The sequence below is a fragment of the Dryas octopetala genome, chromosome 8, assembly GCF_963921425.1.
Source record: "Dryas octopetala chromosome 8, drDryOcto1.1, whole genome shotgun sequence".
Classification (NCBI taxonomy): Eukaryota; Viridiplantae; Streptophyta; class Magnoliopsida; order Rosales; family Rosaceae; genus Dryas; species Dryas octopetala.
Window position 1 is genome coordinate 2,780,384 of NC_141373.1, and position 13,153 is coordinate 2,793,536.

Below are 13,153 nucleotides of genomic sequence, written 5' to 3' on the forward strand. Positions count from 1 at the left end.
CTAACTTTATGTTACAAAAATACTCGCAGCAGGCTTTAGCTAGCAGTTCGCAGAGTTAGTGGCTCCCAAACCATTGGACTGACAAAAATTCATTGACAGAAGCCATTACCCTTCTTCACTATAAATCACTTGTTATTCGCCAACAGGTCATCACCAACAGTGACAGAAGCCATTACCCTTCACACAAATATTTGAGTTGCAACACTCGGAATCTTAAAATGATGCATTTGACTTGTAACAGGTTTGGTATAACTTAGGGGTCATTCACCATTCTCAAAGCTTGACAAACGAGAGTCAGATAGAACGGTGAACATTTGGGTGTCTACAAGTAACTGCAGAAGCCGAAACAAGAGAAAATGATCGTAACCCAAGTAAATGAGTAAATATTCTGAAATATCCATGACAACTTCAGAAAGAAATCAAGAATTGCATGTTACCTTGATAAATGGCCGGTCCTTCATAGGAAAAGAATCAATAAAGCTATCTTTAAGAAGTAAAGAAACCTGAAAAAGACAGTCAAAAATTTACATGTCAAAGGAGTATAATAAGCCAGGTGGTCATCTGTTGGTATTTTTTGCAGTTTTCTTTTGCTGAGGACTTGGAGGAATATATAAACTATGGCATTAGTTACTGTACCCTGTCATTGTTTGATTGTACACTTGTTATTGCGTGAGACCTTAGATCTGAACAAAGTGACTCCAAGTAGTCCTTCATGACTTTCAAAAACTCGCCTGCAGCTTCAACCTGCATATATAATACACATGTCAGTGCTTGCCTGAAACATGTAGCACAAAGAGAAAAATATAAATCTGGTACACACAAACAGACATGGAAAAACTGACACAAATAATTACGGTAACTAATGAAAACTTTGAAAAATAAATGCCTTAGAAGTTGGAACTGCTTAGGAAAGTATCATAAACATATTGTTGAAAAATGAAAAACTCTCTCTTAGGCTCTTTAGCTATGAAATGACCCCTGGCAATAATCATAGATTCTTATACAATTTGCTATGATTTTGGTAGCTGTCAATACAAATAGCGCTGCTCCAACTGAAAAACAAAGTTTCCAAGTGTAAAATCCAGCATAACCAATAAGCATGCAAGTATGACAGTAAAAACCTGCACTTCGTTGCACCTATATACAGGATGCTTTTTAGCATTTGAATTTTCTCGTGCCAGTCTAGCATGGATGGGCCAAAGATCAGAGGCAAGATCTTTATGTCGTGGAAGTGTTGGCAATTGACACATTTTCACCTGCATGAACAATAATGTAACAGTAAGGATACTTACTATTCTTAGTTTGAAAAAGTTCGGCCACTTATCGAAAAATATTAAACACATCCAACAAAAAATTTCTAATTCCACCAAAGAAGCTGCAAGAAGAACTAAATATTTCGTAATTCCGATGATGTGGTTTACAAGAGAGAATAATTTGGCATGATGATATATATTACAGCACTATTAGGCCTCTTTTGGTGCATAAGATAGAATAAATGGCAAAATCATGTGTTTAAGGAAGAAGATGAAGAGTGTTTTCTAACTTGAAGGAAGAAGATGGATTAGCTATGAGGGGAAACTTATCCCCCCTAATCCCACCATTTTGGGGGTATTGGAAGGGATAAGTTTTTCCCTATGATTAGTCCATCTCCTTTCCATTTTCTTTCTTAAAGTTAGAAGCTTCTTCTTTGAATACACATGATTTTGCCATTTATCCTATCCTATCCAATCCTATGCACCAAATGAGGCCTTAAAGTGGAAGAGAAGGAAACCAACATAATTTTTACCTTTTAATCCTTATTAGATTAGAAGAGAAAAAAGAAGACAATTTGAAGCACTAGACATTCTTAGTCCTCAGACAAAAAAAAAAAAAAAGAAGGAATTCCAAACTTTCATAAGTTCTAGAATGATCAATTCAATTGCTCGATTCAAACTCAAGCATGCAAAAACTCAAAAGGAAGGATCTTTCACCATTGTGTTCTAGAGACCATCTACCTGTCTATACAAGTCATAGATAAGGAAAAAAAATAGCAGAAAAAGTCACCAAACAAAAAAAGATAACCTGATCCTTGTGCACATTAACTTGAACAGGATCTGATGTCTTCCTCTTCAGATCTGCAGGAACCTGTTGTATCCCAATCTGCAAGATGATAAGAAACAAACAATTGAATTAAATTTAAACAAGATACCATTTCTTACAACCACTGAAATTTAAGTTAGAACTTAGAGTTACATGAATTCTCTGGCAAGATATTAGGATCTCCTAAATAATGTAACCTTTAGGAACAAAATAAAATTCCAATAATTTAGACAAGAGTTCCAGAGGATATTTTGCATAATTACCATTTGACTTTATGATCAACTATCAAGTAAGATCCTTCAAAACTATTTCAAAATAGTTAAAAAGATGAAATATTAAAAACTCATTGATAGGTAAATTAAACTAATCAAAGAGTAAAATTTGATCTGAGTAAAAGCATAAGCATACTCCACTAATAAAAAACAACATAAATAAATTTCTCAGTATTGGATGATCTGTATAAGGAAAGTTTTTACTGCCTGAGCAATTTATGAATTTCAAGATGACATCTAAGAATTCTAGCTTGGTAAAATATCCAGGCAAAGCAAGCAGCTGCCTTCAATCAAGCCTTAAACTTAACCAGACAAACTAGCTAGTTTTAGCACCTCACTTGGAGGAGAGAACGAATCCTAGAATGTTGAATGGTGGGTCTGAGAGAAAGTAATACAATGGAATACATTTTATGCAATACAAGATACAACTATAAAAATGGAATGAAACTCACAATAAAAGGAACTGGGGCGTCAAGAAAATCAAGCATTTTCCCTGGTAGAACCTGAAGAATATAGAAGAAAATTAGAGAATAACATATACAAGATCCATAAATAAGTACTAATGCACCCATAGAAGACTTGGTAAAAGACAATCCGAGATGAAACAAGATCATCAAAGTCCAAAGTGTGTGTATAAATATAACTTATATAAGGAAAGGACAAAGTCAAAGAGTGAAGTTTGCTTGCAATAATATTGAACTTACAGGAAGCATTAAACTCTGCCATTGAAATGGACGGATCATGGGAATGAGAGATAATACTGTAGCTGATAGTACACCCTACATTGGTTGAAGTATCAAATGGTCAAAATCTGAAAGTAAAATAACATAAAACATTCTTGCAAGCAGGTGATCTCAGGTTCAACACAAGTAATTCCAATACAAAGATTAACTTACCAGATTTGGGCATACTACTACCACTTGTTTTTCCAGTAATACTCCCGCAAGCAATGCCAATATCTGGCAAAATCACCACTTATGAATTAACAAAAGTATACAACAAGATTTTACCAAAAAGTATAGAACAAGATTTGCTACTTTAGGGGCTTGGTGGAGAAAATAAACTTTCTTTTTCCTGTGGCAAAAGTGGGTGCATTCCTGACTGCTAACATCAGCCCACATGCAAATATGGTGTTGGGTTAAAATGTGAAGAGTTAAGGTCATATGCCAAACATTTCCAGAAGGGCTATTCTAACAAGTACCCCATATTTTTCTGTACCTAAATACCTTATCTACCAACTTATTAAGAGGTAAATAACATGAAAGTGATGAGCATATCATTGTCAGTGGCGGTACCATTCTTTGAACTGTCAGTCACACTCCACTGACTTGAATCAGATGGTCATATAAAGCTGATAACAGTCCCATAAAGTGGACTTTGTTTAGAGTTGGTGTTTCTCAGAAGATTTGGGCTTTATACTGCACTTTCAATTAGTGTTACAGAGGTCGCAGGAGCAAGAGATAGACATGAAGAGTAATTAAATGTAAAAGTACCTTGTTGCGTGGTCCTAATATATATGTTCCTTGTTTTCATTCCAATTTTAAAATGATAGAAATTCAAACTGGAGTCACGTCAATACTGTTATGCAGGTTATCCAGTTATTCCTTTTCAAAATTAGATCTTTAGGGCTTTCTTGCCTTCAAAACAAAATTTCATTGGCTGTGTTCTTTATCTCCCGGGAAACTCATATTTAGAATATATGGATGGCATGGACAAAGGAAAAAAAACCCATCACATTCACATGGTGAGAATAAATATTGCTTACCATAGAATAAAAAACTGAACCAATTAGTAAAAACTTTCAGCTGGACTCAAGACAAACAATTGAGCTTACACATTCAAGGGAGAGAACTCGGCAAATTGTAGCAGTTGTCCATATTGATAGTGCAAGAGCTTCCTCAGCAGCAGCCAACTTAAGATTGACCTTTAACCAAGTGAAGTAGTGTTCAGTGAATATAAACAAAAAATGGAGAGGAAGAGAGAGAGAACAGCTAAGAACAATGAATAATCAAAGAAATACCCCAGGATCTTCAAATGAACCTAAACTTTTTTCATCAAAACCAAGGGCAGCAACTGGAGGTCGCCTATACTCAATAGCCTGTAGATGTTCAAGAGGTTGAAAAGCTAATTCACTTCCACGTTGGGGAAGAGGCAGAGCATGAAAACCACAAACAATCTGTAGCAAATCGTTTTTATTCTCCTATCATAGAAAATAACTGTCAAATGGAAATCAAAATATCAATTTTATAGAAAAATAAAATGTGTAAACATCAACAATATTGATAAACTCACCCTAGCCCATTCCATTATAAAGTCATCCCCAAACTCTTTCTCACAATTTGAGAAAAGGTCATCATCATCATCCTCTGATACCATGCTTCTAACTGGACTGCCAAAGATAACAATAGATTACTGAAGTTGTTATTAACAATAGATGGTAAAAAGGATGAGAACCATTAAGTTATTGACACAACATAAAGCTATAAGAACTGAGAGAGAGATTATTAATGGATATATCCAAAGGAACGGATCAGAGTAACAAAGATATTTAGAGTACTACTTAATCTCATATAAACAGCATATATACACACAGAGCACAGAAAAAGATCTACCAGTTTATGTCCTAGATACAAAATGACAAGACAAAAAGATAACCATATATATACCACCTGAATAGAAACTCGGCACTCCCAGGACGCTCCAATGTGCGATTCCTGGAGGATAAAGATGTCCCAACCTCTGGAGACATGTGGCCATTTCTGGGAAAAATAAAGAAACTACTAATTTATGTATTAAGCATAAAATGACAAATCAGATAGTAAGATAACCCTATATTTACCACCTAAATAGAGCTTCAGAACTCCCAAGACTCTCCATGCGATTCCTGGAGGAGATAGATGTCCCAACCTCTGGAGAAGTATGCCCATTTCCATAGCTTCCATATATTCTTTCTGAGGCCTCAAAACCATAGTCATCAGAACATTGTGACTCCTTTCTATCATCCTTATCTAAATACCGTACTTGACTAAAATCTGAAGCCTCACTAACAGAAACACTTTCAGGGGACTGAGGTTCCCATAACTTGACAGAAGGAGGTGGAATCTCATCATCTGGTATAATTCCTGCAGCAGCACCCGTGAGAGCTATTGCACTATCAACAGATATTGCAGACTCTATCCAATTATCCAAAGACTCACTCTCAGGGGAGTCAACATTTTCATTCATTTGGTCAGGTATTTTGGGCATTGAAGGGACATAATCAGTGAGAGCCATTTCACTAACAAATTGTGTTATTCGATTCAGACGCTCCTGTTGAATGATACTGCATCCAAGTAAAATGTGCTGAATTGTATTGAATCTTTAAATTAAAAAATAGATTTTAAAATGTCTATGCCATATTTACAAGTTATAGAGCAAGTAAAATTACATCTTACCTGTTCAACATCTCAAAATGTAACTCAAAAAATGGAAATCTGGATAGCAAACAGTAGCATCGAGGTGCAGAAACCAAATATTTGAAGAGTCCTCCAGATGAATGAGTATCATGTGATGCAATGCCTAAGATAGCAGGAGGCCTCTGAACAATTTCTGACACATGTAAGCAAACACCATAAAGTGTTGCATTGTCTGCCACCTGTGCATCAAACTTTTTCAGTAACCATGTGTGCTACAATACAAACATATATCAATAGCACACTGTAAAAGCAAGAAGGTAGCATAAATCTTCAACAGAGACAAAAAAAAAATTAAATCATAACATACCTTGAGCGAGAAAATAAATGATAAATCATCTTTGCCTAAATGCTCCTGTAGAGAATATGCAATTAGAATGTTATTTATGTTTTGTATATATAACAATAACTAATTAATAAATAATGAGATAAAACATAAAGTGGCAAAAAAATTCAAAGCAAGATCAGTTTTCTTGTTTTAAAAATAAAGGTTTCGAACCAATCAAACCCCAAACACTATAGCTAATTTTTCTTCCACTCTGAGAAGTAAAATCCATTGGGACTGTTGAAAGAGGCAAGGTACCAACATAATTATTTGAAAAAGAGATGCAGTAAACTACTTGACAAAGAGGAGAGCTTCCCAAGTTCATCTAAACTAAATATACATTGTTGGCTCATTCTCTAATAGTTTAAACTTTTGAGGTTCAGTGGTTCTTTATCCCCCAATAGTCCCGTGTTTGAAAGCTCATATCCTTGTTCCCCACTAATTTTTTAGTTTGCAAAGTGAGAATCATAGAAGACAAGTGACACGTGAATTGGTATACCTGTCCATAAACAACTTGATTTAAATCACTTAATGACGGAGTCTTCTCCATTAACCGTGTCTGTATCATAACAATCCACACAAGAGAATCATATAGCATTACATAAATACAACAGAAGTGTTAAATGAATATAAGTTGAATAAGTGAGCTTAGCATCATAGAAAATGACAAATATCAAACCTTAACGCCAATAGGAAAACAAAAGGCAGCTAAATCTTGCAAACGCATTGCCAGCCTCTTCCCAGGAGGATATTTAAAAAGCACCTGTAGATCCAAAAAAATAAAAGCATTCAGAAAAATATGTATATTATTATCACACACAAGAAGAGGACCACAAATGACTGTCTATATATGCAGTATGTAAAATTCTTGCAAAAATTTAGATATGAACCCCAAAGTCTCTTTTTTAGTCTTTCCATTGAGGAAGACAAAATTATTTGTATCCACAAGGAAAACTCATCAGAGCAGATTGCATAGTCCAAATATTAGTGTTCAGGAGCAAAATAATCCTAAAAGAATATTAAAAAGATAATGTTAATATATATCTGAGAACTAAAGGCATATACACAACACATTCATATTCACTGTTGAAAACAGAAAAAAAAGCTCCCGGGAACTTCTTATGCATGCAGTCAACCTGAGGTTCTAATGGTGGGATTAGAGGTCCCCGCTGCTGCAGCAATTTGAGGTCTACTATTCCAGAGTTTATCATCTCCATCTCCCATTTCTTTCTTGTAGCAAATGCAGCCTCCACAGTTTCAAGATTAGCATCTGGATGTAGTCCCGCAATAATGAAATGCTCAAAGAGTGAAGTTGGGTCCATATATTTTACATGGCCCTAGAACAGCATAATCATAAACATTGGTTAATTAGGCAGAAAAATAAATTGGTAAAGAATATAGCTTTTTCAGAAATAAAATTCCAGGCAACAGGGGGGGTGGGAGGATAACTGGTTCCAAGATTAACTCTTCGTATGGACGGCTGCATTTAATAATTTCTTTTTCTAGTCTGAGTGTCTGATTGTTAAATTAAATATCATATATCCATTTGACATAGAAAATTAAGAAACAAAATATCTAAACAGGACTGGTTCAAAATGATATTTCCACTGAAAAAAGGTAAAGCTTGAACTAAAATGACTTTATAACACAATAGACTAGAGTTAAAAACCTCTGCTTTCTATTACTCAATAGCAGGAAATTCTTAAATAATGAGTTCTGTTATCTGGTTTTCCTTTTTGGATAAATAAGAATGTATTAAGCATTCCCAGAAGCCACACAGGACATACACGGCTATGCCCTTGGAACCATGAAAAAAGAATCTATTATCCATATAAAGTTTTAACAAATGATTTAACAGGAAATGCAAAAATTAGAAAAGAATACCTTAGATTTGGAGTGAAGGCGTACCCACTGCCGTTTTTGGTTTGCCAAAACCTCAGGATTGAAATTCAATCGGCAATCTTCTTCCCGTAAAGGGCTACCCCATTTCCAAGCCTTGTGCATCTGACTTTTCAATTTCTGAAAGCTATTACTACGCCTGTGTCTCGTAGTTATAACTTCACTTTGGGCACGTCTATGCCCCGGAGCCAATGGTGGCATGCTAGAATTACCCGAGTACACGCTCTGCAGTACTTCCCCTGCCGTTCTCAATGCCTCTTCAGATATTTGCTGCAAAACCTGAATAGGCGATGGAGGCCCCTCTTCGTATCCTTCACCATCTTCTTTTGTATCTTCTTTCATATCTTCTTTTGTTTCTTCTTTCGCATCTTCTTTTGTATCCATTTTAAGCACTTAGTTCATCTTTGTAAATGCACATTTCACTCCATTGCTGGCGTAGTAAACCCAGAATCAGCATAACATTCACACCATTTCACTGCTTTTAACCACTTCTATACAGATACCAACCCGATAAAAAGACCCAGATGCAAAAAATACGAAATTTCAAATCGTTCTCTCCTTAAATGCGTTTGATCCTCCATTTTACAAATACCCATATCACATATACATTCAATATGCTCAATGATCAAAAAACTTATCTCCTTTCTCACGTAAACTTCACTATTTGCATGCAATTTCGAACTCTACCATGTATATAATAGATAGCCTGAAAATTTCAAAATGAAAAACAAAACACAAATTGAAAGCTTCTGAAAATAAGTGTAATGATGCCAGGGAATAAAAGAGCCAAATCAAGCATTTATGATTCCAATAAATATTTCAAATTTGTGAATGTTATCAAGATTCATAACCGAAATAGAAGATGAAAAACATGATTGGAATCATAACTGCATGAAGAAATTAAATGTCATAAGTTCATAACACATTTGAAAAAAAAAAAAACTAACTAACAAACAAAGCACAAATCAGAGAGGGGTTTGAGAAATATCGGTACCTCCTTTCGGTTTCTAAGATATTGTTGTTCTCTTCAGGTTGGGGGTAGAGAGAGAGAGAGTTGCTAAATATAGAATGGGATGGTACAAAAGCAGGGGGGGGAGTTGGACGTAGGAGAAGGATGTGGTGAGCGGACTCTGCTTTCGAACAAGAAAAGAAAAGACAACTCAGGTAGAACAACCAAGTTCGGAAAATTTCAGAAACCTCCCTGAGTTTTAGATAATGTCAGTTAACCCCCCCGTGCATGGTTTTTCAGATTTTACGTGGCTGATAAATGCAATTTCAATTTTCCACGTGTGATATCATTTTACTATGAAAATTATACTTTTTTGTTTGGTTGTTTTTGTGAAAATTAATATTAAATACTAGCAATATCAACTACTTATTGATAGAGTGATATTTCTTTAGATTTTAGGTTCGAATTTTTTGCCAATGTGAAAAATAATGTGTTGCATCATACTTTTTCTCACATAGGGACCAGGCCAGGGGAATTAATTGATTTTTCTATTATTTTTGTTCATATATTATGGCATATATTTTCTAAATATTTACTTTTGGCATAAAAATGAAATAGTTTTCTTGTGTAACATGTGTAAATCCAAGTGAATCATTATATGTTTTTTTAAAAGTAAAAGTTGATATGTCTTGCTAATTTTATAAAAAAAATGCTTACTTTTATTTGAGATACTTAATGATTAATTAACTTAAGAACAAGTTAATTTTCTTAAATTTTTTGTTTGTAAAAGTAATTCTAATTATGTAGAGATGATTTTTATTGTTATAAATGTCTAGAGATAAAACAATTATACATTCAAAACAATGAAGTTATCATACAACATTCTTAAAATTTGAATACTCATAAAAGAAAAAATATTATACTAATAGCACGCACACAAAAAAAATTATTAATCAACACTAAATATTTTATGATGTGTCCAAAAAAATTTATATAGTGCCCCCCTTTGATGAAGATCTTGGCTCCGCCACTTTTTCTACTTCCTCTCAACTTTAAACAATTATATAAATCTATAATATAGAAGAAGAAAAAGCTCTTTGTCAACCAATTAACTAACCAATGTTTAAGAAATTACGAAATATTTTCTTTTGAAAAAATTTCGTAACATAAAAATCCAAAGAAATTGTGTACACCTATTTGACCATATCCACCATTATGTAAGGCAGCTATTTGAACAAAGACAATGTTCAGAAATTAAAATGGGAGTGTAATAGATTTTATAACTATAATATTTAGTAGTTTCAAAAAGTTTGTTAATTTAAATGATACAACTAATAAGATACGAATGGTAATCTTTAATTCATACCTTGATATGTAATGTGAGATATATAACCCAAAGATTAAACACTGAAAAATTAAAGAATTTATATCCTTGTTATACCCCGGAACAAAGAAAGTAGATTTTGTTTTTGTTGCAAATGAGGAAATTAAATTGAAAATTACTAAAAAATTAGCAAAACAAGCGTTAATAACTGAGGGGAAGAAAATAGAAGAAAACAACTCAGAAGCCGTGGCCAATGAGAAGTAGGGGTGTGTTTCTGATATTACCCGAAACCTGAAGGCTCAAACGTAAATTACAATAAACAAATAAAAAAAAATGATAATAGTAATAACTTCCAATAACGAGAAAGTGGTTTGAGTCGTTTGACATTGAAATCTAACGTGTCGCATCAGAAAATAAGACACTTGACAGCAGCAGACCCCACTTTTCAAAAGCAGTTACGATTCCAACGTGTTCGAGCTCCGCATATTCGGACTGTCAGATGAGCATTTATGATTTAGGGTCCGTAGATCTGGACCGTTCGATATGTCGCCTTGGCTGGTTCAGTAGCACATGCTGCTCGTGCTCCGTTTCTCGTAACTTGGTTTTTAACGTATCAAAGTCAAGTTTTCGCGCGCAATTCTGGAGTCGTTGCCACATCGCAGATGCAAAAAAGAGTGAGTCAAGTGACTTCAAGAGAAAGCTTCTCGGAATGGAAAGTTAAAAGAGATTTAACTAAAATTAATAAGTGTGGATCCCCAGTCAATCCACCACTATAATATTTGATGAATTCAATTCTTGACTTTTGTTATAATGTTCTTCAAATCTAACTTTATTTATTATTAAATAAGATGTTTTATATCTTCTTTCTTATATAATTTGATTATTTTTTTTTTCAATTAATTGCAGTTGATGAAATTTTAACTCAAGCTAGACATTCTTTAACAAAAAGAGATTGTGTTTCATTCACTAAAACAAATAGTCATGAACAATTTAATTCACTTGAATGTATACCACTTTTACAATAATAGTACGTAATAGCATATCTACTTGCAAACTACAAATGTAGTTAGGAGTCTTAGGACATGCCCACGAACCATACTTTTATAATACTAAAGGCAAAACTAGATAACATGGCATAAACGATAACATTTAAACTTGAGTCCTATCATTTTTTCACCATTCCCTAATGTCACTTGTACTATAATTATGGACCGAAAGAGACCGCACATGAACAACCAAGAATTCCCTTTCATTCCCCTAAAAATGTGCAGTTTTTAATGTGATGTATAATTATGGAGTACGCAGTATATTTAGTATTTACTAACAATAGCTAGTTGAAATTAATTAATTGTACACTGGTGTGGTGTCCATCAAGCACATGACAGCAGGAAAACCAACATAGGCACAAAAGAAAGAGACCAGTCCTGTTGGTATACCAAATGATATATATATACATATAGAGGCTAACAGCAGCACATCTGGGTAGCAGCCTCAAAGTTGATGTGTTCATCATCACGATTAATGTTGATGAAATTCGCATCAACTCCCAGCAAACCAAAGTTGTCATCGGCAGCCTCAAACCTTGATATCTCAAACATTGGGGCACAGACATTGGAGCAGTCATGTGCTTCTTCAAACCCTAATGGAAGGTTATTATATGTATTATGATTGAACACAATTGGATCATGATGATCATGATTCTCCTCAAATTCCTTCAACATGGCATCGAGTTCTGAGTAGAAGTCAAAATCATCAGGGATTAATGGATCATCCTCATTATGATCATAATTAACCTGAATGGCTGCTTTGCCCTCAAGTAACCTAATTCTCTCATCCACACTCTCTATCTTGGACCCCACTGCCCTAGACAAAGCCATCAACGACTCCACAGACAACTGGTCCAATTCCTCATCCCACATTGTTCCAAAAGTACAACCCAACTCCTCCTTTTTCTTCTCTTCTTCAACTACTACTGATCGCTTTCTCTTGCTTCCCACCAAATCCGAAACACCCACTTCTCGCTTTCTCTTGCTGCTTTCTTTGTACTTGATCATGATGGCTTTGGCCGTGGCCGGGTCCTCTGGCCAGATGACCTCGGTGGTGGTCCCCACCGCCGCTGCCTGCCCATCGGAAATTACCATGCAAACCTCCGCATCGCATAGAATGGCAAGCTCTTCCGCTTTCTTCTTCAGTGTGGCCTTCCTCCTGTGAATGGATTTGCGTTGCATGCTCATCCAAGGACTGCTCTCTCTCACTGCTGACTTCACCATTGTTAGTTGAAGCTTAACATGGACGGGCAAAGAGGCATAGGCTACCTTTGACACGCTGGACTGTGTTGGACTGGACTATTCTTATGGATTATGCAGAACTGCGTTGGACTGGAGTAAACTGGACTAAATGTTATCTTATGTTTGGTGCTGTGTCGGATTATGAAACTGGATAAACTAAATAGCACTGTCTTATGTTTAGTGCATGGCCAGACTAAACTGAAGTTATTTTATTTTTTAAATCAATAAAAAAATTTAATTATCAATTTTCAATCTCAACCATTGAAACAAAATGTGTGGTTGAGATCACACCATATTTTTAATGTCCAAGTTTTTTTTTTTTTTTCAACCATGATAAAAAATATTTATTTTCTTTTTAACAAAAGAAATGCAACCAAACCCATGTTTTTTTCTGCTTGTTTTTTCGTCTTTGTTGATCAGTTAGCTCTATGCCTACCCCTTCTCTTTCTAAATTGGGCTTCTGGTAGGGTGGGTTAATGTTTTTGTTTTGGGCCTCTTTTTTGGCTTTGTTTTTCCTAGCTTGGTGCCTCTATTACTGCAATTTGTTGACAAAAAAAAACACAAA

At 34.9% G+C, this 13,153-nt stretch overlaps 2 protein-coding genes across 2 annotated transcripts; both read right to left on the reverse strand.

Annotated features, from left to right (window-relative positions):
- Positions 1 to 260: 260 nt before the first annotated feature.
- LOC147275986 (DENN (AEX-3) domain-containing protein) lies at positions 261 to 8,411 on the reverse strand. Its single transcript, XM_086254048.1, has 19 exons — positions 8,013 to 8,411; positions 7,265 to 7,465; positions 6,808 to 6,891; positions 6,628 to 6,687; positions 6,114 to 6,158; positions 5,786 to 5,985; positions 5,194 to 5,673; positions 5,021 to 5,110; positions 4,644 to 4,740; positions 4,372 to 4,551; positions 4,186 to 4,275; positions 3,248 to 3,310; positions 3,056 to 3,130; positions 2,804 to 2,854; positions 2,062 to 2,139; positions 1,122 to 1,256; positions 637 to 744; positions 438 to 503; positions 261 to 332 (listed from the first exon to the last, which is right to left on the reverse strand). The coding sequence occupies exons 1-19, from the start codon at positions 8,409 to 8,411 to the stop codon at positions 261 to 263; spliced, it is 2,574 nt and encodes an 857-aa protein (XP_086110174.1).
- A 3,352-nt stretch (positions 8,412 to 11,763) lies between these two features.
- LOC147275987 (agamous-like MADS-box protein AGL103) lies at positions 11,764 to 12,570 on the reverse strand. Its single transcript, XM_086254050.1, has one exon. The coding sequence runs from the start codon at positions 12,568 to 12,570 to the stop codon at positions 11,764 to 11,766; it is 807 nt and encodes a 268-aa protein (XP_086110176.1).
- Between the last annotated feature and the right edge of the window lie 583 nt (positions 12,571 to 13,153).

What these genes read in the sequence shown, in the direction of transcription:
- LOC147275986 (XM_086254048.1), bottom strand. Translation starts at nt 8,411, where the DNA reads ATGGATACAAAAGAAGATGCGAAAGAAGAAACAAAAGAAGATATGAAA. An exon ending in TAGTAGTATGCCCAAATCTG is followed by an intron (nt 3,131 to 3,247) that starts GTAAGTTAATCT and finishes CAACCAATGTAG; the next exon opens with GGTGTACTATCAGCTACAGT. An exon ending in AGGACCGGCCATTTATCAAG is followed by an intron (nt 333 to 437) that starts GTAACATGCAAT and finishes CGGCTTCTGCAG; the next exon opens with TTACTTGTAGACACCCAAAT.
- LOC147275987 (XM_086254050.1), bottom strand. Translation starts at nt 12,570, where the DNA reads ATGGTGAAGTCAGCAGTGAGAGAGAGCAGTCCTTGGATGAGCATGCAA.